The following is a 27,867-nucleotide window of genomic DNA, read 5'->3' on the forward strand; positions in this document are numbered from 1 at the left end:
GGAGCTACGGTGCGCTGCGGTCTGATGGTTGCACGCGGGGGCGGGGACGCGCCTGCGCAGACCGCCTGTTATGGCGGCTGCCTAAGTCCCACAGAGAGCGGGGTCGGATGGGACCCCAGTCTGAGCCCCCGCGGCGGGTAAGTGACTGGGAGAAGAGGCAGGACAGGGTAGGGTGCAGGGAACCTACTGGCGCCGAGCCTGACTTTGAAATCCGAGCTCCCACGGATCTGAGGCCCAGATCCCTGAGGCCCGACCCCACTCAGCCTGTTTCCCCTTGTGAACACAGGTGTTGGGGGAAGAAGTCCACGTCCTCACCTGGGTTTCCGTCCTGGGTCCAGGCACCTCTTCTTCGGTTCCAGATTAGGAAGGGAGGGTAGTGCCCGACCTGTGACTGTCTTTTGAGAGGGCAATAGTTAACCCACAAGGGTGGTGTTAGGAAGGCGACAAGACAAAGAGGACGAGGAGCCCCACGGGGGCGTCTCCGGAGCCCCTCACTAGGACTCTGCGCCCCGTGGCCAGGCAACGTTTTTCCGACCCCAACACAGGCGTTCACACCCTACCCTCCGTTATCCAGCTCCTGGCCTAAATTGTTACGGGATCGCGCCAAATTCCTGATTGTTGAGTGAGTTGCACTTATCAGAAAGAAAGAGGAGGGAAGTATTTCAACACCGTGATCCCAGCAAACTGCTTATTTGGAACAACTGACTGGGGACCTATAGGAGAGGAAGGCTGGCAGCGTCTCAGTCTAGTCCCCACAGCCTTAGAAGAGCCAAGAACACGTTAGCTCCTGCTGCAGGGATGAGCCTGCAGCCCTATGGAGAGGTGGCGGGGCGGGTCCCCATCTGCAACCTGGGGCTCCTTTCTCAGCTCTGCCCAGTGAAGAGAGGAACCCCAAATCCATACAGAGCCTGCATTCCCGGAGGGAGACTTTTCCTGACTAGAGAAACTGTTACCTTTTTTCTTTCTTCCCAGCATTCACTTTAATCATCATTACATTGCTATAATGATAGTACTTACTATTGTTGCTTATTGAACGTTTACTATATGTCGTGAGCCCTAAAAGTGATCATTGTCTCATTTACTCCTCACACAGGCCCTGAGGTAGGTTCAAGAGGGCCTCCTTATTGCCAGAGAGCTGATTCTAGGGAAAACCACTTAAAGGGAGTCTCCTTCCCCTGGGACTTACATTGCAGTGTGCATTCCTTGGGAAGCCTGGTTGGATTGAATATAAAAATGGAAAATTTAATTAGAGATTAAGAATTTGGGTTTCTTTTTTGTCTATACTTAAAATTTAGTGTGTAATATTATGCTCACTTTTGGAAAAAGCAAAGAACAGTGATTTTTCTGGGATGTAAGTTTTCCAACAAAATTGCACTATAGGCCATGCGTGGTGCCTCATGCCTGTAATCCCAGCACTTTGGGAGGCCAAGGTGGATAGATCACCTGAGGTCAGGAGTTCAAGACTAGCCTGGCCAACGTGGCAAAACCCTATCTCTGCTAAAAATACAAAAATTAGCTGGGCATGGTGGTGTGTGCCTGTAGTCCCAGTTACTTGGGACGCTGAGGTAGGATCACTGGAGTCCAGGGGGCGGAGGTTGTAGTGAGCCGAGATGGCACCACTGCACTCTAGCGTGAGCAACAGAGTGAGACTCTGTCTCAGGAAAGAAAAAAAAATGCACTGTGGCGAAAAAAGAAATAGCATCCTTTGGTTCCATTTTTAAAAAAATGGCTTTTGATTTTTGATTTTTACAGCAATATTAGAAACAGAAACTATATGTGAAAGTTCTCAGTTTTCCCCCAGGACATCTCTAAGTCCTGAGAGAACTTGATCTGCCTTTGAAATAAGTGGTAGGTATAAGCTGTATTTTCTCTTCCGGAATCTGGTCTAATTTTGCCAGTCCTATCGATTAACAGTGTTTGCCTGAAGGTCCAGCACTTTCAATGACACCATGAAATTCTGCATTGATTTGCCAGATTCACAGACTTTCTTCACAACCCACTTGCATTTTGATGGCTTTATAGTGTTGACTGGGAAAGCTAGCAGGGAGACCAATAAGGAATCATCTTTTTCCTAAAAAATTTTTTGTTGGTACAGCTTTTGCTACCCCACAGCAAGCACTTAAATGTAGGAACTCCGGCAGTGTACTGGGATGGTTAGGACAGCCTGAGTCATGATGACCTCTTTTTGCAGTTGAAGAAACGGGGGCCCAGCGAGATTTCATGACGTGCCTAGGGAACACATCTACCCAGGTAGGAACAGCTTCTGTAGGCAGTCAGGGGTTACAGGCACATTTGGGTCAAATACGTGAAACCAACCCCAGGACAAGGAGGTTGCTGGTGTTTTATTAACACCTACTGTGAGCCCCGGACTCTGCTCAGCACTTTACCCACGCAGTAACACTGCATGAGATTGTGGCTGAAGAAACAGATGCAGAGAGGTGAAATATTTTCCTGAGATCACATGGCTAGGAGGTGAGAGACCAGGGATCCCCTCCTCGTCTGTCCAATTTGAAAGCCCATCAGACTGCTGCTGTTTGATGATACTTTTCCATGAGGTGAAACGTGTTTGGAGGGAGATCCCCCCTGTTTTTGACCACTTTGCGTCAGCCATGGTTTTGCAAGTTTTAGTTATTAATGTATCACCTGCATAATTTTTCTGTATCTGTTATCACCTGTGTAGTAATTCCCTTAATTACTTTTCCTTTAAATCAACTCACTTTTTTTTTTTGTTTGTTTGTTTTGTTTTTGAGAGAGGGTCTTGCTCTGTCTCCCAGGCTGGACTACAGACTGCAGCGGCGCATTCTCGGCTCACTGCAACACCTGCCTTTTGGACTCAGGTGATCCTCCCACCTCAGCCCCCCAAGTAGCTGGGACTACCGGCGTTCGCCACCACACCCGGCTAATTCCATTCACCTTTTTAAATTCAGTAGCAGAGCTTTAGGCCAGGCATGATGGCTCATACCTGTAACGCCAGCACTTTGGGAAGCTGAGGTGAGAGGATTGCTTGAGTCCAAGGATTTGAGACCAGCCTGGGAAACATAGTGAGACCCTCGTCTCTACAAAAAAAAAAAATTTAATGCCAAGCATGGTGGCATAGCTGTCGTCCTAACTACTGGGGAGGTTGAGGCAGGAGGATCGCGTGAACCCAGAAGTTTGAGACTGCAGTGAGCTGTGATTGCACACTGTGCTCCAGCCTGGGCAACAGAGCAAGCCCCTGTCTCTAAAAAGAAATGTTTAAAAATAAAACCTAGTTTAAAATAGGAAAGCTTTATAACAATAAATGATATGGGGACAGAAGATAACAGCTTCTAGAATTAAAAAGAAAGAGTAAAGGGCCATAACAACTAAATGCAAAGTGTAAATTGTGATTAGATACGAGTTTGGGGGTGGGGAAAGCCTCAAAGACCTTTGGGAGACAGGTAGAGGAAATTGACTTTAAATGCTATTAGGGAATTATTAATTAGATTTGTTAATGGTCTTATGGTTATATAGGGAAATGCTCTTAGGGGACAGACATTAAAAATTTAGGGGCAAAATGTCATGATGTCTGCAGTGTACTCTCAGCTCAAGGAGAAGAAACCAGAGAGGGCAGGCACATGTGGCAACATGGTGACGATCACTGAATCTAAGCAGTAGTTCTATGGTTATGATATTCCCCTATATCCTTACTGTTTGAAATTTTTTGTAAAAGTTGAAAAAAATAAGAAGGGAAAGGAAACTTTATAAATGGAAATGCATGTCCCTTGCTATAAATAAAAGGTTACTATGAAAATGAATATATGAATGAATAGAAAATGAATATAATGAGTGAAGTGAATATAATGAATATAAACAAAATAACACAATTCATTTCCAGCTGGATTCTCTTCCCTGGCCAAGTCTCTGAGACCTTCTCCCAGGGTGATGCAAAACTGCTGGCTACCAGCTTGAGCCTGTCTGCAGTATCTCCTCTGGGACCTGCCATGCTGAGGACCCGTTCTCACCTCTGAGGGGCTCCTGTCCTAGGACTAAGGTGGAGCCTGGGCCATGGTGCAGCTGGCTCCTGCTGCAGCCATGGACGAGGTCACCTTTAGAAGCGACACTGTGCTGTCAGACGTCCACCTCTACAACCCGAACCATAGACACCTCATGGTACGACTGAACAGCGTGGGGCAGCCAGGTAAGGTCCTGGGCCCAGGTGCCCTACAGATCCTATTTTGTTTTCTGCTTTCTCATACTCATCTTTTTGGGGAAAACATTGGGAAGACTGGATTATGTAACTATTAGACCACTTCTTAAGTGTCTTTTTTTTCTTTATTATGATTTTTTTAAAAACCTTGTACTCTGCAATTTTTGTGTGTAGCGGTTTGTTTTGCTTTGTTTTGTTTGCTTTTCTTTAAAGACAGTCTCACTCTGTCACCCAGTCTGGAGTGCAGTTGTACAGTCATGGCTCACTGCAGCCTCAAACTCCTGGACTCAAGTGATCTTCCTTCCCCTGCCTCTGGAGTAGCTGGGACTACAGGCTCACATCACCACACCTAGCTGATTTTTATTTTGTAGAGATGGAGTCTTGCTATGTTGCCCAGGCTGGTTTTGAACTCCAGGCCTGAAGCAACCCTTCCACCTTAGCCTCTTAAGTCCCTGGGATTGCAGGCAAGCTGCTGCCCCCCTACTTTCACTAAGCAAACTTCTGTGCTTTCCTGAGCACCTATTGCGCGCCTGGCCCAGGACTTGATGCTGGGAATGCAGATAGGAATGAGCCAAACTTTGCTGTCAGCAAGCGCAGGGTCCAGTGGGGAGACAGAGTGCTGGGGCTCCATCTGTCCCCTCTGCTCTTTTTTTTTTTTTTTTTTTTTGAGATGCAATCTCGCTCTGTTGCCCAGTGGGGAGTGCAGTGGCGTGACCTCGGCTCACTGCAACCTCCACCTCCTGGGTTCAAGTGACTCTCTTGCCTCAGCCTCCCGAGTAGCTGGGATTACAGGTACCTGCCACCACGCCCAGCTAATTTTTGTATTTTTAGTACAGACAGGGTTTCACCATGTTGGTCAGGCTGGTCTCGAACTTCTAACCTCAGGTGATCCACCCCGGCCTCCCACAGTGCTGGGATTACAGGTGTGAGCCACTACATCCAGCCCTGTCCTCTGCTTTTTATCTCCACTCCCTTTGCCCTAGTCCATCCACCTCCGTTGCTTGCCTGGCTACCTCTGTCTTCTCCCACTGAGTTCACTGCTGCACACTCTCCCCACTTATCTCTGTAGCAGCCAAGGACATCTTTGGAAAATGCAGATCAAATCACAGCACTTCCTGAGTTAGACCTCCGGTGGCTTTCCATCGCTCTCAGAATAATATCCAGGTTCCTCAACTTAGTCTTTGAGGCCAGCCTGACCCAGCCTCTGCTTGTGTGCCTACCCTTATGTCACTCTCCCTTGCTCTTCTGTAGCCACTGTCAGTTTCTTTCTGTCCCTCAAACACAGGGAGGGGAGGGAAGCAACCTTAAGATACAAGGCCAGGGAGGAAACATCTGCTTTCCTCCTCTCCCTGACTCCTCAAGCATCATCTCCGCAGACAGCCCATCCCTGGCCACTATCCCTAATTCCAACTACCGTGTATTAGCTTGTTAAGGTGTGATTATTAATAATTCCCATTGCCCTCTGCCCTACTTTGGATGGTACATTATACCAGAGGTATACAAACTGCAGCCTGTGAGCCAAATCTGGCCTGCAGCTATTTTTATAAATAGTGTTATGAAGCCACAGCTATGCCCATTCATTTACGTGTTTTTACAGCTGCTTTTGTGCTATAAGGGCAGAGTTGAGGAGTTGCAACAAAGATCATGGGGCCCACAAAGCTTGAAAATAGATACATTTTATGAGACAGTGTCTCAATTCTGTCATCCAAGCTGGAGTGTAGTGGTGCAGTCTTGACTCAATACAGCCTCGACCTCCCCAGGTTCAGGTGATCCTCCCACCTCAGCCTTCTAAGTAACTGGGACTATAGGCACATGCCACCACACCCAGATAATTTTTTTGTAGAGAAGGGGTTTTACAATGTTGCCCAGGCTGGTCTCGAATTCCTGGGCTCAAGAAATCTGCCTGTCTTGGCTTCCCAAAGTGCTGGAATTACAGGTGTGAGCCACCATGCCCAGCCAAAAAACTTTTTCATCTAACCTATTACAGGAAAAGTTTGCTCACCCCTGCCTTATATGGTTGCCACATCTGTGTCACACAGAATTCAGTTTTACTATATTCCTGGTAATTAACACAGCCTGTAATTATCTTGTTTACTTGCTTAATGTTTGTTCCCCAACTTCACTCCTAAAATGTAAGGCCCTAACATATCAAATTCTGCTTTGTACCCCCAGCACCTAGCATGGTACTTGGCACATAGTGAGTGTTCAGTGATGAATGGATGGATGATGGAACAGATCCGAAAACTGGCATAAGCCCGGATGCTGTGGGAGCTTAGAGGAGAGGCCCCTGAGCTCATTCCTAAAAGTTGTGTGGCCTTGCTCAGCTCGCTCCTCTCAGCCTCAGTTTCTGGGTCTGTAAGGTGAAGCTGATCATGCTGTCTTCACAGCGATTGTGGAGATTGAATGAGATGATATGAGCCGAGTGCCTCATAGATCCTCAGGAAATGGGGGCTGCTCTTGGTGGTGGCCCCCGCCTCCCAGCTGGTGGTGGTCACAGCTGAATCAAGTGGCCCTTTTCTGCTGGCATTAGTATATCTCTACCTGGCCTTTACAAATCTTTCCTGTTGGTAATCACATATTCTCAAAGAAGAAGAAGAAGGTAGAAAAGAAAACATGTTGGAATTCTCATTTTGCGTTTTGTCTTGCCTTTCAGTTTTCCTGTCCCAATTCAAGCTTCTATGGAGCCAAGACTCTTGGACAGATTCAGGGGCCAAGGGTGGCGATCACGGAGATGTTCACACCAAGGAGCCTCCTTCTGCCGAGACAGGCAGCACAGGGTCCCCTCCAAGAAGTGGCCACAGTAATGAGGGTTTCTTCCTCCAGGCCGGGGCTGACACCACCGGCCGGGAAGTGGCTGAAGCTCATCTGGATGAGGATGGAGATTTGGACGTGGTAAGAAGACCACGAGCCGCCTCTGATCCCAACCCAGCAGGGCCTCCGAGAGACAAGGTACATCCCATGATTCTAGCGCAGGAAGAAGACGACGTCCTGGGAGAGGAAGCACAAGGCAGCCCCCACGATATCATCAGAATAGGTAAATAGAGGTGTGGTGTGGCCCACCTGTCACCAAGGTGACTCCACAGTGTCGCTGCTCAGGGCTCAGTATGATCTGAGTGTTGACTCTGCAGGCCCAGGCAGCACAGGTTATGAGAACCAGCTCGGGTGGGACTGGGGAAGCTCTCTACAACTCCTACCTGGCTCACACCACCACAGCCTCACCCTGTGTGCTTTCTCCTCTGTACTGTGCCTCCTTCCTAGAGTGCTTGCCCCCAGCCTCTGCTCCCTTAACATGTTTCCCATTGCCGTACAGTTTCCAGCTCAGCCACACCTCCTCCAGGAAGCCTCCCTGCTGCTGCCTCCCGCATCTGTGCTCTGCTCTAACTCAGCATGTTGAGGGTGTGGGACAGGCTTGGCCTGGCTGGGCTGGCAGTAGGGAGCCACGGGAGGTTCTGGAGCTGGAGTGTGGCAGAGGGAGAGGGATGTAAATGAAAATGAATGGGGCATGGACCAGTCAGATGGACTGGGAGCTGGGAGCTAGAAGCCAGGCAAGAAAGAGGAGGTGACGAAGTGGCGGGAAAAGTGGGACGGGGAGAGGTTTGGACAGATACTCAGAGGTGGGATCAAAGAGGAACTGCTACCCAGGTATTGGGGCAGAGCAGAGGGGTTTGGTGACTCTAGGATTTGAAATCTAGGGACCTGGCACTCTAGACACACCAGCACCGGTAGGGAACTAGGCCAGGAAGTGATCGGTGCTGGTAAGCACCTATTGTGTTTTGGATATCTTCACTAGTTTCGAGTGGCTTAGTCTGTACAGCCCCGCCTGAGCGGGTGCACGGATGAGGAAGTGACAGGCCTAGTGCCATGCAGCTTGGTGGTAGTGAGCGAGCTTCAAATCCATGCAGTGTCCACACCAGGGCTTTGCCTCCCCCTGGCGCTGCTCATTTGGGGAGTAGATCTGTGATTTGAGGCCGTTCATTGAGATCCAGAGTCCCTGGTGGTGTCTGAGTTCCCAGGGAAAGGTCTCCCCCAGCACTGGTCTTGGTCAGAGAATGGGGCTCAGTGGGTCACTCTGAAAAACAGACCAAACAGCAGCTCTGTATCTATCTGCTCAGCAAACGTTACTGAGCGCCTGCACAGTGGTACCAGGCAGCCTCTGTTCTAGACTGTCCCAGAGAGGGCAACATGGAACTCACACCAGAACCCTGCTCCATGTATCCCGTGGGTGACCTCTGCCCTCATGGCCTCTGCAGGTAGGGATAAGTATTCCCATTTCACAGAGGAAGAGACTGAGGCTCAGCAAGGTTAAGGAACTTGCCTGGGGTCACACAGTTAGTCAGTGGCAGAGCTGAGACTTGTACCCAGGTCTGTCTGACGCCGCAGCCTATGCTCTCATTCCACACCATTAGGGCAGAGCATTCGAAAGAGACTTGGCAAGTCCTGCTTCTTAGGGGCGCCGATGATGGCTCATTTCCCTCTGAGCGCTCACTGTTATTAGCCTCCCCGAGCTGGGGAGCAAACCCGTCAGTTACTCCACAGTCAATGTTGTGTCTCTAGTGAATGTTCTGGAAATTTACCATCATATGAGCTAAGAACAAAGTCCCTCGAGAAGGGGCCAACCTATGACCAGCTTCCCTGCCTGCCCTGTTCCGGTGACCTCATGGTGAGGTCCCCTTGTCTGTACACCTGGATGTTCACATTTTCAGCTGTCAGTCGCTCCCTACCTGCCCTGAGGGAGGAGAGCGGAAAGGTAGCTAATGCATGAACCTAGGTGGTAACCCGTGATTATTTCAGACTGGCTAGATCACTTCCATCTGCAAAACTCGATCTAATCCTGCAGGGATGGATTTTGAACCCAGCTCCATCTTCACAAGCCAGGTGACCAGAGACAAGTGTCTTACCCACTCAGAACCACATGGGGTCAGGGGGACCACTCTCCGTGGATTTTAGTGATACTTTAGTGAAACATGCCCCGTGAGTGCCAGGAGCAGGGCCTGGGCAGAGTGAATGGTAAGCAGACGTCACTCTCCTCACCCTCTTCCTCTGACCCATAAATCAGCCCATTTTCTTCAAGTTAGAGACCCATTTGAGAAACTGGTTTTTCTTTTTTTTTTTTTTTTTTTTGAGGCGGAGTCTCGCTCTGCCGCCCAGGCTGGAGCGCAGTGGCCGGATCTCAGCTCACTGCAAGCTCCGCCTCCCGGGTTTGCACCATTCTCCTGCCTCAGCCTCCCAAGTAGCTGGGACTACAGGCACCCGCCACCTCGCCCGGCTAGTTTTTTTTGTATTTTTAGTAGAGACGGGGTTTCACTGTGTTAGCCAGGATGGTCTCGATCTCCTGACCTCGTGATCCGCCCGTCTCGGCCTCCCAAAGTGCTGGGATTACAGGCTTGAGCCACCGCGCCCGGCGAGAAACTGGTTTTTCTAAAGAAAAAGAAAAATACATGTTTTTTTTAACTATTCCAAGGGATTGACAAAAGCCTTAAAAAGTTTATCCAGGGATCTGTTGGGAATCCACAGACCCCAGATTGTAAGGAAATTATGTTCAATTCCCCCATTGTAGAGAGAAACAGAGACCCCGAGAGAACTTGAGAGAGGCGGGGCTAGAACTCAGGCCGTCAGACTCTGAGTCCCATGCCTTCCTGCTGGAGAACTGGGCGAGTCGCTTAGCCTCTCCGAGCTCAGTTTCCTTGTCTGTACAGTGGGTACAACCTCCTTCAGTTGTGAGGAATTAAGAGAGATGGCACATATAAAGCTCTTAGCATAGTGCCTAGCATGGATTCAGTGTTCCATAAATGTGAGCCCCGTCCTGGGGATTGGCCCAAGCTGGGAGGAGGGAGACTGGCTGATGAAGAGTCTAGGTTCCTGCAGGTCTAGAGACCCAGTTTCCAAATGAGGTAAAGCGTAATTCTAGAATCTGATAAGGACAGGTGAGATTCTAACACTGTCTCATCCCATTGCTAGCCCTAGAATTTCTCATGGGGATAGTTCCTCAGGCTGGCCTTTTATGTTCTCATGATACCTTTGGAATTATTTAAATATATATAAACTCTGACTTTTCATAGGAGTAGGAGCCACAAGATGGCCCTGGATAGGGAGGTCCCTAAGTCACCTTGGGCTCCACCCCTAGACTGCATCCTCCTTCCTCACCCCTACACAGCCGCCTGGACTGGACCGGGCCCGGCCTAGGGCAGGCATACTGGGTATTTGTTGTGATCTCTGACTATCCGATGAGTCATGAAGAAGTGTATTTACCCATTCAAACACTAGCAATAGCCTGAAACAGGGCAGAGGTCGGGTAGACCTCAGAATCTCTGCACTCCAGACTCCAGGATGTCAGACACAAGAAAGGAGAGTGCCCTTGAGGTTGACCACACTCGGCTTCCTGGGGAATTCATTCTGGCTTTTTCCTTCTGGTCCCAGGGAATCACAGAGCGTCCACTTCCTCCTTTGATCCGTCCCTGAGCCTTTCGTTCTCTCCCTTGTTAATTTGCCCTGGTGTTACCTCATGTCATCAGCATCAGCAGAAAGCACATCTTAGGTCAGTTTTTGGTCAGACTCCGAAACGACTTCATTTTAAATCCTCTTTTATTTCTATTTGGCTTTAGAAAAACATGGGTCTCACTTTGTTACCCAGGCTGGTCTCAAACTCCTGGCTTCAGGCGATCTCCCACCTTAGCCTCCCAAAGTGTTGGGATTATAGATGTGAGCCACTGTACCCAGCCATCTCGACACATTTTGATCTAATTAGATGTTTTTTTCTCGGACTATGACCTTGGGCTGGTCATGTCCCCCTCTGGGCTTCAGTGACCTCTACCTGTGCAAGGGCTAGGGGCCTTGACCGCCTCAGTGGTTTTCAGATGTTTGCCAAGCCTGCGGTCTCTCAGAAGCGCTATCTGGTTAAACCCTGTGACAGCCTTAGAAATGAGGGATGAGGCTACTTGTACGTTTTGCAGAAGAGGAAACTGGCTCTGTCTCCAAGAAGTTAAGTGACTCATCACCCAGCTAGGAGATGACAAAACTGACTTCTCATGCAGGTCTCTGACCTCAGAGTCCTCATTCTCCCTCAAGGGAAGCTGGCCACCCCTTGAGGACAGCTGGGAGGCAGAACTTATGTCCATGAGACCCCTGGGAGGAAGTGACCAATCACGTAGGACCGAGATCGCTCTGGGAGGGTTCCCCTGACAGCAGGAACCCTTAGGACAGCTGGGGTTAGGGAGCAGACGGCGAGGAGGACGCTTTCCCAGGCCAGTGGACGGAGAGGAGAGGAGAGGAGGCTACAAGCCATACGCAGGAGATGGCATGGGTGGGACTGGGGAAGAGGAACTGGGCAGGGGCGCTGACACAGAGAGCCTGGGGCGGGGGTGTAGACCACAGACACCTCTTCCCCTTTACACACAAGCAGACAAGCCTTCAGCCTGCCTAGCGAGTCCCTGTGCCTTTCGTCCTGGAGGCTCTGCCCCAAGCTTTTAAACCACATCCCTAGCATGGTTCAGATTCTACATCTCCCTTCCCCAAGCAAGCTGAAGAGCCAGGAAAGGCCGGGCACGGTGGCTAACACCTATGATCCCCCTTCGGGAGGCCAAAGCAGTGGATCCCTTGAGCCCAGGGGTTTGAGAGCAGCCATGGCAACATGATGAGACCTTACCTCTACAAAAACTACAAAACTAAAAGAATTTAGCCTGGCATGGAGGCACACACCCGTAGCCCCAGCTACTCAGGAGGCTTAGGTGGCAGGGTCACTTGAGCCTGGGAGGTGGAGGCTGCAGTAAGCCTTGGCCGTGCCGCCACACTTCAGCCTAGGTGACAGAGCGAGACGCTGTCTCAAAACAGAGCCAGAAAACTGCAGACGACCTGACTTGGAACCCTGCATCTGCCACTCACCCCTTCTGTGACCTACACAGCCTGCTAACCTCCTCCAGCCATCTTTTCTTCATCTTTAAGACAACACTCGAACCTGTCATTGGGTGATTTTGAGGATTAATTGAGAAAGCATTTAGCCCAGTGCCTCCTGCAGAGAAGGTGCTTTTTTTTTTTCTATTAACTTGACAAACAGTAATGCTGAGCCTCAGTCGGTGTCTTTCTCTGTAAAATACGTGTGAGCCAATCAAGTAGAATCTCAATGGCCCCAGGGCTGGCTCACAGAATGTATCTGTCTAATGAACATTGGTTCAGTGAAGGAACTTGGCATCGGGTGGCTCGGCAGGTATATTTCTGTTCCAGTTTCAAACCAGGGGACTACATGTTAGGCCATAGCAATCTGAAGCCCTTCTGAAAGGAACGTGTTTTATTAAAAGTGCCTTATAAGCCACTATGTCAAATCTAGCCAAGATGCTGGTGGACGATCCGTTAGTCACTTTATTCAGAGATGAGATTCTAACTGTACATAGGACTGAAATCTTTGGCCAGATTTTCCCAGGAGGAACCCTCAGAGAACAGTGGTCCAGGTGCCCAAGAGGACGCTACACAGTAGGTTTCTCTCCTGGTTTGGGGACAGACAGAGCAATTGGTGATACCCATTACCATCTCACTTAAAAATACTTGAGCAGGTTATTTCCCCGCCTTGGGAGCTCTTAGACAAGCAAACTCTTATTTAACAACAAAAACTGTTTTGCTTCATTCCTTTTCTCCTTGTTGTTATATTTCCCTTCTCTTCTCCCATCCACCAGAATTTGATCCTATTAGGATATATTATAAATACAAAATATATTGTATTTTGCCCTTGAGAATACTTACACTAACTTATACTTCTTTTCAACTTTTTTAAAAAGGATGTAAATTTAAACTTATTTTGTTAACTTCTAATGTAGAAGTATATTTCTAAGTATAAGAAAAAAATGAAGTTAAGTATGTTTCTCAGTATAAGAAAATACTTTTGAATGAGTTGTGATTATTAGTAGTATATAAATAAATATATTATGATTGTAAATTCGCAATTATTGGTCATTAAAAAAGTAGTGCACTGCATGTGTGTGTGATTAAATTGGGTGAAAACCTAATTGTGACCCTCCCTAGCCTTGGGCTGTAGGGCAGAGATAGCCAGTTACGTGAAAGAGTGTGAGCCCCATTCCAAAAAGCTCCTGGCCTCTGAGTGGTGCTCAAAAGTCGCCTCTCAACAAGTCGCACAGCCTGTGTTTCTGCTGCTCTCTAGAACCCCTGATTCCAACCTCTGGCGCATATCTGACCATGCTGGCGGTTGCCGCACAGTCCTGTCTTGTGGTTTTCTGTCCATCCCCATTTCACAGTGGGCATTTCTCTTGGTTTCTGTCCCATCCAGAGCACACCATGGCCACGCCCCTGGAGGATGTTGGCAAGCAGGTGGGTAGGTCCTGTCCGCTTCCCGTAATCCTGACGGTCTCTACAGAGCCTCACGCTGTTTGTCGCTCCTTGTCCTCTTCCCTCCAGGTATGGCGGGGCGCCCTGCTCCTGGCGGACTACATCCTGTTCCGACAGGACCTCTTCCGAGGATGCACGGCACTGGAGCTTGGGGCCGGCACGGGGCTTGCTAGCATCATCGCAGCCACTGTGGCACGGACCGTTTATTGTACAGGTAATGAGGTGACATCTCAGGCTGCAGGGAAGTAGTTACCTTCACAAAGCATGCACTGAGTGTATAAAAAAAGAGGCAGAGGCACTGGAAATTGGATGTTAGCTGCTGTTGATTTTGCCATCCTGGTCCCCTGGCCCTCTGCACTCTCCGTTTTTTCTCAGTGACATCAGAATGACCCAGCAATACCGACTCCGTGGCAGCAGCATCACCCAGTGGCTATCAGGCTAGTGGCACCTTCAGGAGGTACCTAGTGCCTCTGCTAGTACCTCTCTCCCCACCCCTGAGAAAGAGCAAATATCTCCAAAAACAGGAGGAATGTACCCTTTTAGAAGGCTTTGAAAACAAGTTTGTTATTTTGTTCCTGGTTATAGAAGCCTTACCCATTCTTTGTAGGAGATTTTTAAAACAGCAAATAACAATTACTCATCATTTTACAGTCCCTAGATTGAATCAACAATATGCAGCTTATGGGGCACCTGCTTTGTACCACTCATTTCTAGATGCAGGAGGCCCTGCAGTGAGTGGAGCTGACTAGGCACTGCCTGCAGGGAGCTTACGTTGTAAGAATCTCCTCCAAATGATAGCTGAAATCAAGCTGCAGCAGTACTGTATTCTGCTGAAAATGTTGAAAAATATTTTTTAAGAGCATTTTCTTTTTTTTTTAAATTTGTATATATTTAGGGGGTACAAATGCAAATTTCTGTATTACACAGCGATGACATCTGGGCTTTTAGTGGACTCACCACTCAAATAGCGAACATTGTACCCAATAGGGAAGTTTTAATCCCCAACCCCTCCCAGCCTGTCACCTTCTGGAGTCCCCAGTGTCTGTGATCCGCCCGTCTCGGCCTCCCAAAGTGCTGGGATTACAGGCTTGAGCCACCGCGCCTGGCCAGAGTGCTTTCTTTAGAGCTAGTACACCAGTTTACAAGAGAGTAGTGATCTCATCAAGTGAGCATTGTTGTTATATTTTAAGTCTTTAATATCTGCTGGACAGAAAGCGGTATTAGCTGATGTGGTTTACACCTCATTGCTTCCTAGTGAACGTTTCCTGGCACATGCTGTTGTTTCTGAGATAGGAAGGAAGAAGCTAGAGATCACCAATCCCTGAGCCACAGTTTTTAAATATGCTGAGTTAACCACTGGTCAGGAGTCCACAGTGCAGCCACGCTATTGGTTGCTTCTTGACAATGTCATGTAAATTATCAGTGAGCGCTTCTCAGAGTCAAGCCATCCAAGGGCTTTGCTTTATGCCTGGTGCCTAATAGCAGGATATAAAGAAGTCTTATCCCTGAGAGAGATTTACCAGCATGGGGAAGAAAGCTTGCATTTAGATGCCACGTTCCAGTTGGAAAAGTCCTTTCAGATGCATCAGTGCCTGGCTGTAACTTCACAGTGATGCTGAGCAGAGCCCAGGGTTCCTATCTTTGTTGTCCAAATGGGCAGATTGAGGCTGGCCCAAAGTCACCCACAGCTGCTGACGAGACCCGAGGCCCGTGGACCTGCTGGCTCACAGGGCAACGCCCTTGTCACATGGTGGGGTTTCAGATTGTGTTGCATGGAGCAGAGCTCCCAGGAGCTGGCCGAGGGATGCTGGGGAGAATGCACTGAGGGCACCAGGGCTCCTTCCCCACCCACACGGAGGTGTTTCTGTCTTACCTGTCTTATGGGTTAAAAGCTTTTGACAGAAACTATCGTAAAAGTTTAAAAACTGCTGAGCCTGGCCAGGCGTGGTGGCTAATGCCTGTAATCCCAGCACTTTGAGAGGCCGAGGCAGGTGGATCACCTGAGGTCAGGAGTTTGAGACCAGCTTGGTCAACATGGTGAAACCCCCGTCTGTACTAAAAATACAGAAAGAAAAAAAAAATTAGCCAGGCATGGTGGCATGAGCCTATAATCCCAGCTACTTGGGAGGCTGAGGCAGGAGAATTGCTTAAACCCAGGAGGTGGAGGTTGCAGTGAGCCAAGGTTGCACCACAGTACTTCAGCTTGGGCAACAAGTGCAAAACTTTGTTTGAAAAAACAAAACAAAACACACAAAAAAGGCTAAGCCCATCATGTGCTGTCAGGCACATATCAGTATTCTCTTGGCCCAGGAGACAGGGTAGATCCCTCCCTTCTGCGAGCAGGGAGCTCCTCCCGTACGTGGCTCTGTGTGACCCCTGGGGTGCAGACGCCAGTCCCGGCGAGTGTGCAGTTGATGGGGGAGTCCATGCCCACAGGGGATCAAGCAAATGTCATTAACAAGACATCCTGTACTTTCTACACGCACTTTCTTCTAATCAGAAATTTATTTTTGGTAAAGCACTACTTTCCCCCCGTGAGGATTCACTGTACCACAAATCAGTTCTTGAAATGATGAGAAATCCCACTTGTCAGAGTAGCAGGAGTCTAGGAGGGAGATCTGGGTGGAGCAAAGTGAATCGCGCCTAAGAGAGTGGGTTCAGCCTGTTTGAATCTGTTCTGTGTTCTCATGGATCATCAGAAAACACCCTCCTGACCGGAAACCTGGTCCAGTCAGTTTTCCTAGGGTGTCAAAGAACAAGCCTAAATTTGGAGTTAGAAAAATCTGGATGCAAATCCCAACTCTTGCTCTCACTAACTACGTGACGTTGCTCAAGTCACTTAATCCGTGCAATGGGATTCATGATCCCGGCTCCTGGATGGTTATAAACATGAAAAGGATGAACTAAGGAAGTGCGTACGTGGTCCATATGCTCGGGTGATGTTAGGACCTCATACTCCTTTCCTCTGGAATGCACACTGTCTCTCCCCATCAGCATGAGAATCTCTTATTTAGGGAACAAGACAATGAAAAGAGCCTTAAGGTAAGCGTATTCAATTTTGGCAGTAAGACACACAAGAGAAACGTTTCTCTAATTTGTACAGTTGTGCTGCTGTTAACAGCTCTCTCTAGGCAAAAACGTGGAGATAAAAGCATCGTAACGGCCAGCGCTTTATGGCTTGCCCTCTGTCCTTCCAGATGTCGGTGCAGATCTCTTGGCCATGTGCCAGCGAAACATTGCCCTCAACAGCCACCTGGCTGCCGCTGGAGGTGAGGCCCAGAGGGTCTTCTGCCAGGGAGGGAGGTTTCTGTTTAGCAGGTAGGACAGACACCCAAGACCATGACATTGGGAGGCAGGGCTCTGCCTGTGTCCCTTGCAACAGGTGAGTAAAGGAAGCAGCCGTCTTATGGGCACCACAGAGCTTCAGAGCATTGAGGACGCTCCTTGGGTCACCTCCTCATTCCCAGATCCACCGCCTCATCCTACTCCAGCTCTTTCTCTCCCGGACACTGGCAGCGGCCCCCGAGCTCGTCTCCCCAGCTCCTTAGTTGACCAGTCCAGGCTGTCCTCATGAAACATCCAGAGTGTCCTTTCTCAGATGCAAGCCTATCCCCTTCACCTGCTGCTAAAAACCTTCCAGGGGCGTCATCACCTGAGGGGTGAAATCTCAGCTCCTTGAATGGCCAGGCCTCCCTGGCCCAGCCCCGGCCTGCTCTCTCTGCCTCCTCCTGACAGTCTCCTTTCCAACCCTGCATCCAGCACGCCAGGACTCACTCACAGGCCAGTCCCTCTGCCTGGATGGGCCCCACCGCCATCTGCCTGGTCGTCTGCTCGCTGCACAGCCTGCAGGGATGAGTGTATGTGATGGGTGACACAATTATGTCCTAACGGGGCTGTCTGTCGGTGCAGCCTTTCCTCCTCTGGTGCAGCCCCCCCAGGCTTCAGGCCCTTCAGTGGTTTCCTGTTGCTTGTCTCATCTTCAGGGGGATCTGGCCCCTGCCTGTCTGCAGCCCCCACCCTGCCAGCCCAGCTGTCCTCATTATCAAATCACTTTCCCTCCAGTCCTTTGCCCTTGCTTTTCCCTCCGCCAGAGTGCTCTGCCCTCCCTCCTCCCGGCAAGTCCTCATCACGCTCCGGGCTCCAGATCTCCAGATTTGAGGCCAGAGCCCCCAACAGACTCCAGGAACACCTTGCACGATTGCATTTTACCATCTGCTCATGTGACTAGTTATTGTTGTTTTCCATTCCCCCCTGGACTACAAGCTCTGTGGGTGCAGGTACCCTGTCTGCATTTGCTCTCCACTGTCACGGTATTTGTTGAGTGTTCAGGGTACAGTAGGCAGTCAGCAGAGCGGGGAGGAAAGAGGGAGCTTGCTGGTGGAAGCCCTTCCCTGATAACCGCCATCTGACATGAGTTCCTCTCTGCATTTGCCTCATCCTTCTGACATCACTCAGCCACACAGTCTTGCCGTTGTTGGTTAACCTGCCGTTCTCCTCTAGGGGGGCTGGTCTGCAAGGATAGGGAGCATGACTCTTAAATCTTTATTTTCCCTATGTCTGGCACAGTCCCTGACACGTAGCACTCAAAAAATGCTGGAAGAATGGACAGATGAATGGAGGGAAGGGACAGAGGGTGGATGATGGATGAGAAAGAGGGAAGGAGGATAATAAGGATGGGTGGGTGGATGGGTGGGAGGGTAGAAGGATGGATAGATGGGTAGATGAGAGGATGGATGGATGGGAGAGAGGGAGGGAGGGAAAGAAGATAGGTGGGTGGATGGATGGATGGATAGATGGAAGGGCTGGAAGATGGGCGGGTGGGTGGGTGGATGGATGGATGGATGGATAGAAGGAAGGATGAGAAGATGGATGGGAGGGGGGGGGAAGGAAGAGGGGGGGGTGGGTGGATGGATGGATAGATAGAAGGAAGGGCTGGAAGATGGGCAGGTGGGTGGGTGGATGGATGGATGGTTGGCTGGCTGGCTGTAAAGATGGAAGGGCAGGAAGATGGATGGGTGAGAGGAAGGGTGGGTGGGTGGATAGATGGATCTTGGTATATAGTGGAAAAGTTTATCTTTTTTTCCTGATTAGAGTTTGGAAGGTTCTCTTTTTGTTTGTTTTTACAGGTGGTGTAGTTAAGGTCAAAGAACTGGACTGGCTGAAGGACGACCTCTGCACAGGTGTGTGTTTCTCTCGGACGTCCCCCAGTATGATTCAGTGATTCCTTTGTAATACCTCAGTGCCAGGGTACAGTAGCCTTGATGGAGCTGTAGCCCCAGCTACTGCCGCTGTCCCACCCATGCATGGCAGGTTCTCTGCATTGGCCGATGAGCATCAGCGGTCATTCTCCAAGCGCCTGCTGCCTGCTGGGCGCATGTTCATTGTGTTCTTCAGGTGTTGTAGTTTCCCTGTGTGATAGCATGATAATCCCTGAATTGTGAGTGCAGACTGCCTGTGGGCACAGCTGGTACACAGCAGGGTAGGGGCATGGACCCAAGTCTGCCAGACTCTTGGGCACAGACCGTTTCCCAACAAACAGTGGTGCCAGGGAGCCCCCCAGGTAGGACAGTTTCCTGTATTTCTTTTTTTTTTTTTTTTTTTTTTTGAGACGGAGTCTCGCTCTGTCGCGCGGGCTGGAGTGCCGTGGCCAGATCTCAGCTCACTGCAAGCTCTGCCTCCCGGGTTTACGCCATTCTCCTGCATCAGCCTCCGGAGTAGCTGGGACTACAGGCGCCCGCCACCTCGCCCGGCTAGTTTTTTGTATTTTTTAGTAGAGACGGGGTTTCACTGTGTTAGCCAGGATGGTCTCAATCTCCTGACCTGGTGATCCGCCCGTCTCGGCCTCCCAAAGAGTTTCCCGTATTTCTTACACAGACTACTTCAGAGCTGGGTGCTTGCTCCTCCTTTGTGTAAAGATGTCTTTTCCTGTCAGATGGCAAACGGGGAAAGTCATTCCTTGAGTACCGGTCACCTGCCTAGCACTTTGCGCGCTGTAGGCCTTTCGACCCTCCCCGTAGTCCTGGGAGGAAGTAGTACTGTACCCTTTCTGTGAGTGCGAAACTGCAGCCGTTTTCCTGGGCCACCCAGCAGGCAGATGCAGCAGACCATGTCCTGTACTGGGCCACAGGCCAAGGCGGCGGGTGAGGCTGAAATCCGCCTGCTACTTGCTGGCTAGAGCAGACACTCAGCAGAAAAGGCACCTCTGCCACCGTGACTCTACACGCAGGCAGCAGTGGGCCTGAAGCAGGGAGTCTGGTCTGCCTGGCGGTGCCCACTGCACCCAGCTACCCCCAGCCCTGTTTCTTCTCCTGAAGTGCCTTTCAGTCAGTCCCAGTGAGAGTTGGTGGCCAGGAGAGAAGGCAGTGGGCACAAAGCATGCTTTTGTTCTTTCTTAGATCCCGAGGTCCCCTTCAGTTGGTCACAAGAGGAAATTTCTGACTTGTACGATCACACTACCATCCTGTTTGCAGCCGAAGGTAAGAAAATTTCTCCTTCAGCATACATGTGCGTTGTCACAGCATGAAGTCAAATGCAGTCTCTCCTCACCTCCCCCTGGAGTTCAGTTTTAGAGGTGACTTTCCAGGACGTGCCACCACGTCTGCAGTTTTCATTCTGGGAGCTGCTGCTTTTCCGTGGTGATAAGCATTCTTTCTGTGCGGATCGCTCTGAAAAGTCGATTTCTCTAATATTTGCGTGTTTTCCCCTAATGCCGGGCCTTTTTGCTTCCCACAGTGTTTTACGATGACGACTTGACGGATGCTGTGTTTAAAACCCTCTCCCGACTCGCCCACAGATTGAAAAATGCCTGCACGGCCATTCTGTCAGTGGAGAAGAGGTGAGCTTTGCACCATGGGGACCATGCTGGTGTCCCGAGTGTAGGCAGAACTCTCACCTCCTAATTGTGTCCTTGTCGGTGTCATCATGACTGTTACTCGGTGCCACTTATTGAGCACCTGCTGTATGCCAGGCCTGTGCTCATGCATTGTGTACGTTACTGCACTGAGTCTGCACGCGAGCTCCATGTGCAGGCGCTGCGGTCCCACCTTACCGATGAAGAGGGGAAGGCTGGGAAACAGCAGGGGCCTTGCCCAGGGCACAGCTAGCAAGAGATAGACAAGGACTTGAATGTCCACTGTACTGGAGCCTCAACGCTTGTCCAGCACACACTGTCGAGAGCTGCTCTTCCTGAATGTTCTCTCTGTAGTGCTGTCTGTCTCTTCAGTTCCCCCAGGTCTTTTTCTCTTGCTGAATCGGACAGCTCCTCACCCAACAGCCTCTCCCAGACATTTCCACTTGAATATCCTAAAATGTTAGGTTCCACGTATTGAGTGCCCACCTTGTGATAGCTACACACATTCTCCTGCAATACTTAACAATATGCCACAGTTTTCTGAAGATCGTTTGGAATCCACAGCAAAAGCTATCAAACTGAACAGACTTCCTCACCCTGCAATTCAGCATCTGGAAATTCATGCTCATGGTTGTGTACAAAGCTCTATGTACCTGCACATTGACTGCAGCGTTACTGATACCAGTAATCCTGAGGCTTGCTTTGAGGCACACACTGAGCCATAGCAGTGTACAGACCTCATTTGAATCCTGGTTTCATCAACTGTAAAGGAAAAACATCAGGACAGTTGAGAAAAGTTGAATACTGAATATCTGACGTTAAAGGGTGATTGTTAAACTTTAGTTGAAAAGACCTCCATCTTTTTGAGACACACACTGACATTTTCAACTTCACAGAGGAGGTTGGGGGCCCCAGGAAGAGCCAAGGTGGCAGAGTGGCTGAAAGTGGACAGTGGCTGAAGCTGGTAATGGGTTCATTAGACTGTTTTGTTTTGTTTTTTGAGGCGGAGTCTCGCCCTGTCGCCCAGGCTGGAGTGCGGTGGTGCAGTCTCGGCTCAGCACAAGCTCCGCCTCGCAGGTTCAAGCAATTCTCCTGTCTTAGCCTCTCAAGTAGCTGGGATTACAGGTGCCCACCACCACACCTGGCTAATTTTTGTATTTTTAGTAGAAACAGGATTTCACCATGTTGGCCAGGCTGGTCTCAAACTCCTGACCTCGTGATCTGCCCACCTCAGCCTCCCAAAGTGCTGGGATTACAGGCAGGAGCCACCACGCCCAGCATAGACTGTTCTTACTCCTTTTGCGTGTCTGGAATTTTTCTTAATAAAAAAACTTGGGGCCGCTCAAGCCTGTAGTCCCAGCACTTTGGGAGGCCGAGACGGGTGGATCACAAGGTCAGGAGATCGAGACCATCCTGGCTAACATGGTGAAATCCTGTCTCTACTAAAAAATACAAAAAAAAAAAACTAGCCGGGCGAGGTGGCGGGCGCCTGTAGTCCCAGCTACTCAGGAGGCTGAGGCAGGAGAATGGCGTGAACCCGGGAGGCGGAGCTTGCAGTGAGCTGAGATCTGGCCACTGTACTCCAGCCTGGGCGACAGAGCGAGACTCTGTCTCAAAAAAGTAAAAAAATAAAAAAATGTGGAAAGAAAAGGGAAAAAGGCAAAGAGCATGAATTTCAAGTGAAACCATCTTGTAGACTGAGTTTTTGAAAGGCAAGTGGCAGGGCTGGGAGACCTGTTTCTGAAGGCGCTCACTCTCTGAAATGTCTCAGACCCCAGCTTCCCAGCAGTTTTCTCTCTGTCCTCTGCGCTCTCGGAGTCCTCTGCACCGCCCCCTGCCACTGCCTCTTGTTCATTCACAGATAGTTACGTGCAGCTCCAGCCACCAGAGTCTGTGCTGGGTGCAGGTCCCTCCAGGCACCAGAGTCTGTGCTGGGTGCGGGCAGGACCTGCAGGGCCGTCCTCAAGTGTTGATCTGCATCTGCCTCTTACACCAGCCCTAGCTTCTCAGAGGCAGGGACTGTCTTGATCTTTCCAGCGGTGTCATTGTGGGCACGTGACTTCAGCTTTCTGAGCCTCAGTTTCCACATCTGTAAAGTGCTAGCCGTTTCCACCCCCCAGGCTATCGTGCAGATGTAGGAAGGAATTGCGCTCACTCAGCATGAGACAGGTGCTCCATAAAAGCCCATCCAGGGGATATGAGATCAGTGAGGGGCAGGAAAGCAAGATGGGCGGAAACAGCAAAACCCTTCCCAGTGGTGATGGCCGTGTGTGTGTCGGCTGGCTGGTTTGCAGGCTCAACTTCACGCTGAGACACTTGGACGTCACATGTGAAGCCTACGATCACTTCCGCTCCTGCCTGCGTGCGCTGGAGCAGCTCGCAGATGGCAAGCTGCGCTTCGTGGTGGAGCCCGTGGAGGCCTCCTTCCCGCAGCTCCTGGTTTACGAGCGCATCCAGCAGCTGGTAGGTCCAGGCCCCGAAGCAGGCCGTTGGTTGCTTTATTGTGAAGTGGGTGACTCCGGGGCAAAGAAATGATGAAGCAAGCCCTCCAGGCACAGGCTCCACCCTAGGTCCTGCAGGGGGTGAAGCCTGCGTGCCGGGCACCATCTGTAGTGGAACCTGTTGGGGGAGCTACATCATGGGGGAACCTGTTGGGGGAGCGGCCACCATGTCTGGAGAAGGGCCTTCGGGCGAACCTTATCTTTTACTTTAGAGCACATTTTTCCCCCGTGGACAGTTCAGACTCCAGAGGAGGCAAGACTGAGGCAGAGGTTGTTTGGGGAACAGGAAGTCAGTGGAGGGAAGTTTGTCGGTAGCAGACCTTGGTGCAGGGGTCCCGCTGTGGTGGCCGCTGGTCACGTCTTCACTGTGGAAGTGCACTGGCTTCTCGGACTGAACAGGCTTTTCTGTTAACTGGAGTCCAAAGATTGAGAATTAACGTCTTTTATTCTGTTTGCCTTTTGGCTGTGGCCTCCCTTTCTCTGTGTCTTCAGAGACCCGGGCCTAGTTCTAAGGAATAAGGGAGGAAGAGGGAGTCATGAGGAGCTGCCACCCTTGTGCTTTCTCTCGTGTCCTGAGCAAGGGCAGCATGGAATTCGTGTGGTTTTGTGTGCGAGGAGGATCTTGTATTTATTCCTCTGCCACTTCTGGGCAGCATTAAGAGTAGCGTCACATGACCAAGGACACACACTTCTTACAAATCAGCAGACCCAGTACATGATGCCTCAGACGTCCCCAAAAGGCCAGGTGTGGTGGCTCCCACCTGTAGTTCCAGCACTCTGAGAGGCCAAGGTCGGAGGGTTGCTTGAGGCTAGGAGTTCGAGACCAGCCTGAGCAACATAGACCTCATCTCTACAAAAATTAAAAAAAAAAAATTAGTATGGTGGTGCACACCTGTGGTCCCAGCTACTCTGGAGGCTGAGGTGGGAGGATTGCTTGAGCCCAGAAGTTCAAGGCTGCAGCAAGCTGTGATGGTGCCACTGTACTCCAGCCTGGGCAACAGCGTAAGACTGTCTCTAAAATAAAACTGTATATAAAGCTCTTCCCAAAAATGGAGAGACTGTGGCGACTCACTGCTATTCTGGTCTCTTCTGATTGTGTGACATCCTCTGATACCCCTTCTGTTAATGCTGGGACTTCATCCATCCAGCCTCTCTGCAACAGTAAAACAGAACAAGCCAGAGCAACAAAGAAAGGAGGAAGCCGCCCGCCCGCTCCTGCCCCAGCTCGCCTGCTCCATGGCTGGCGTGTTGTTTAACTACTCTGCTTGGCGAATCACTTTCCTTCCTGAAATTGTGATGCTCTTGTATGTGCACTTCAGAAACCTTTTCTCTGTTTGCTGCAGGAGCTCTGGAAGATCATCGCAGAACCAGTAACATGACCCATCGCCTCCACAAGGCACGGCGTCTCGACTGTTCTTAGAGTATATTTCTAATAAAATCAGAAGCTCACCAAAGCAATGTGCTCGAGATTTTGTCATTTTAAAAGTATGGTTGCATGTACCTTAGACGACCCAAGATGGTTTTCTGGGGTCTGTCCCTGCCTCCCAGTTGCAGCCAGAGAAGGTTGTTGGTGTGGGCTGGGGGCCACTTTAGCGACCTATTTCTCATGGTTGTGATGTGTGCTCCAGGGTCAAGGCAAGTCACGTTCCTTCTCAGCTCTTTTCCACCCAGGTCAGTCATTTCAACTGTGCGCTTCACTTCGGGTTGCAGCCCTGGCTGTGAGGTGGATTTTTGTACTGCCCTGTGTCAGCTGTTCACAGATGGGTTGACTCCCATTGCCACTGTTGCCATCGTATCTCTGCTCGGCACAAAAGCCTCATTTCCTTGCAGGGTTGGGTATGCTCCACCCCATCCCTCTGGCGAGGGCCCCCTGAGAAGGAAGGGGCAGGAGCTGGCGCCAGGAATGGCCTGGCAGCAGCCTTTGTATTTAATTTTAACTCTTTCTCACCCAAATCAGGTACGTTTGCAATAAACCTAGGAGCCACTCTTTGGGGTCACATGCAGCCGACTGGGGTTTGTGCAGTGATCTTCCTCGGAGGTGTTCCCTTCAGCCTGGGCTCATTTTCCCTCCGCCCCTTGGTCTCCGTCTTATCACGTGTGCTCGTGTCTGTCTGGTTTTTTTGATCTTCTCCATCTGTGCCTCTCTCCTCCCATCTCTACCCCTTCCTGTCATCTTCTGTGTCCCACTGTCTCTCCTTCTCTCCAGTTTCGGTCCCATCTTCCTGCTACCCTTGGCCCTCCCTGCAGCCCCTTCCCCTGTCTTGCTGCTGCTGCACACTTTGCACCAGGGCCTGGCACGGCCCCTTTCTGCCTCCCTCGCAGCTCAGGTGTCTTGGCTTCTCCATGCGCTGTCCCTGCCCACACTTGCTTCTCCCCAAGCACCCAGGTTCCATCCCCAGGCCCATCATACCCCTGGCACTGGCTCATCCCTGATGCCCGGGGCCAGGCACTTGCAAGTCTAACTTCGTTTCATCTTCCCAACAAATTTAGGAGGTCCACAGCCTTGTGATACCCACTTTACAGCGGAGAAGACTAAGGTCTAAAAAGGACAAAGTCTCCATGAGGTCAGGGACCTTGTTTGCCTTAAATATCACTACATCCCTGGTGGATGGTCCGGCAAACAGATGCTCAACATGTATTGTTGAACGATTTGCTAATATAAGTTACTCATTAGGGCATCGTTTCTTATTTGTGAGTGATTTTTCCTCCAGGAACATTTGGCAGTGTGGGGAGACATTTTTGGTGGTCACAGGTAGAGGAGACGTGCCACCAGTATCCAGTGGGTGAGACCGGGGATGCTGCTGCACATCCTATAATGTGCTAATGCACGGAACAGCGCCCACGACACAAAAGGATCAGGCCAAAGTGTGAGTCGCACCGAGGCAGAGAAATCCTGACTTGGAAGAAGAAAGCTGAGTACTTTAGGGAAGAAAAAATAAGTCTCGCCTGAACCTGTAGTGCAGAGCATGCAGGAGAGTGACCTCGCCCTGCCCCTCTGGGAGCAAGAAGAAAACCTACGCATGTATGTTGTTATACATCTTCAAAGAACCTAAAAGGCAGAAGTGATCCCTATTTTACATATGAGAAATCCAAAATTCAGAGAGGTTAAGCAACTTGCCCAACATCACACAGCCACCAAGGGCAGAGTCAGGTTTAGAGCTCATGTCCACCCATGTCCATCTGACTCCCGAGCCTTTGCTCTTCCCACGTTCCCACTGTGTAGTCCCTAGACCAGTAGCAGCATCTGTGGCATCACCTGGATGCTGGTTAGAAATGCAACATCAGGCTGAGCGTATTGGCTCGTTCCTGCAATCCCAGTAATTTGGGAGGCCAAGCCAGGAGGATCACTTGAGGCCAGGAGTTCGACCAGACTGGATAACACAGCAAGACCCCATCTCTACTAAAAATTAAACAGCCAATTACCCTGGCGTGGTGGTGTGTACGTGCGATTTCAGCTACTTGGGAGGCCAAGGCAGGAGAATCATTTGAACCCAGGAGGCGAAGATTGCAGTGAGCCAAGATCATGCCACTGCCCTCCAGCCTGGATGACAGAGCGAGACTGTCTCAAAAAAAAAAAAAAAAAAATTAAAAAACCAGGCAAGAGACCAGGTGTGGTGGCTCATACCTTTCATCCCAGCACTTTGGGAGGCCAAGGCAGGTGGATCACCTGAAGTCAGGAGTTCAAGACCAGCCTGGCCAACATGGTGAAACCCTGCCTCTACTAAAAATGCAAAATTAGCTGGGTGTGGCAGCTCATGCCTGTAATCCCAGCCACTTGGGAGGCTGAGGCAGGAGAATCACTTGAACCCGGGAGGCAGAGGTTGCAGTGAGCCGAGATCACGCCATTGCACTCCAGCCTGGGCAACAAGAGCAAAACTCTGTCTCAAAAAAAAAAAAGCCAGGCGTGGTGGCTCACACCTGTAGTCCCAGCTGCTTGGGAGGCAAGGGGAAAGGATTGCTTGAACCTAAGAACTTCAGGCTGCAGTGAGCCGTGACTGCACCATTGCACGCTGGCCTGGGCAACAGAGAGAGATCCTGTCTCCAAAAAAGAAAAAAAGTATCAGGCCTCAGCTCAGGACCTGATTCTGAATCTGCATCTCAACAAGACACCAGGTGATTTGTGTGCACAGTAGTTGAAGCTCTGGGGCCTACAGCATAGCCCTCAACCTATTGCTGTTTTCTAAAATGCCTGCACAAACTCCTTTCCTGACAGACTTGCCATGATGGAGCAGAGTTGCAGATCACGACGGGGAATATTAATAATGAGTCTTCAAATCAGAATCCCACTAGACGGAGCCACCAGCTGGCAATACGTCAGCACTAACGGTGACAATTTCCTAGCACTCCTGGGGACAAGCCCATAAATGTAATTGGCACCAAGCAATAGAGTTGTCACGGCTTTCACCTGCCGCATTAGGGCAAACTGCTTTTATGTCTAAACCACTCTGCCTGAAAGCTTCCTCTAAGCAGAGCCTGGAATTAATCTTGATCCACTGTAATTCAGAGTATCATCAGATTTTCATTTCCCAGAGAGCAAGCGCGCCCCCACTGCCATGTTTTATGGCCTTGTTTGCGCCTCTACAAGTGTTTGTTTGGAGCGATATTTCAAAATCACCAAACCATGGGGATGTTCTGCTAGATAATTAGCCCAGGCCAGTGGACTCAATTTTTTTTTTTTTTTTTTTTGACACTTTCTAACATTTTCAGAAAAATATATGGCCCGAGGAAGGGACTTGGCTGTTCAGCTGCAGCCTGCTTGGGAAGGAACTGTTAAAACCAACAAGGCCAGCACAGTGGCTCACCCCTGTAATCCCAGCACTTTGGGAGGCCAAGGTGGGCCGATCACTTGAGGTCAGGAGTTCGAGACCACCCTGGCCAACATGGTGAAACCCCGTCTCTACTAAAAATGCAATAATTAGCTAGGCACAGTGGTGCACCCCTGTAGTCCCAGCTACTTGGGAGGCTGAGACAGGAGAATCGCTTGAACCTGGGAGGCAGAGGTTGCAGTGAGCCAAGAT

At 50.2% G+C, this 27,867-nt stretch overlaps 1 protein-coding gene across 5 annotated transcripts; it reads left to right on the forward strand.

Annotated features, from left to right (window-relative positions):
- Window positions 1-27,757, forward strand: METTL22 (methyltransferase like 22). 5 transcript variants are annotated; one of them, XM_023225808.2, is made up of 11 exons: window positions 1-137; window positions 3,857-4,159; window positions 6,822-7,202; window positions 13,440-13,480; window positions 13,568-13,712; window positions 16,696-16,767; window positions 18,625-18,678; window positions 19,894-19,974; window positions 20,231-20,333; window positions 22,643-22,811; window positions 24,193-27,757. In XM_023225808.2, exons 2-11 carry the CDS (start codon window positions 4,027-4,029, stop codon window positions 24,226-24,228), a joined length of 1,215 nt encoding a protein of 404 aa, XP_023081576.1. In that variant the 5' UTR covers window positions 1-137; window positions 3,857-4,026; the 3' UTR covers window positions 24,229-27,757. The 5 variants fall into 5 exon arrangements, with proteins under 5 accessions (XP_023081576.1, XP_023081574.1, XP_023081577.1 ...); XM_023225807.1 differs by lacking the exon at window positions 24,193-27,757 and adding an exon at window positions 2,192-2,250 and having other exon boundaries at window positions 50-137; window positions 22,643-23,894; XM_023225806.1 differs by lacking the exon at window positions 24,193-27,757 and having other exon boundaries at window positions 22,643-23,894.
- The last annotated feature ends 110 nt before the right edge of the window (window positions 27,758-27,867 follow it).

This window comes from Piliocolobus tephrosceles, chromosome 17 (genome assembly GCF_002776525.5).
Source record: "Piliocolobus tephrosceles isolate RC106 chromosome 17, ASM277652v3, whole genome shotgun sequence".
Taxonomy (NCBI): domain Eukaryota; kingdom Metazoa; phylum Chordata; class Mammalia; order Primates; family Cercopithecidae; genus Piliocolobus; species Piliocolobus tephrosceles.

Coding starts and splice junctions, on each gene's coding strand:
- METTL22 (XM_023225806.1), top strand. CDS start 4,027: ATGGTGCAGCTGGCTCCTGCTGCAGCCATGGACGAGGTCACCTTTAGA. Junction 13,481..13,567: donor TGGAGGATGTTGGCAAGCAG/GTGGGTAGGTCC, acceptor TCTTCCCTCCAG/GTATGGCGGGGCGCCCTGCT. Junction 16,768..18,624: donor CCACCTGGCTGCCGCTGGAG/GTGAGGCCCAGA, acceptor TTGTTTTTACAG/GTGGTGTAGTTAAGGTCAAA.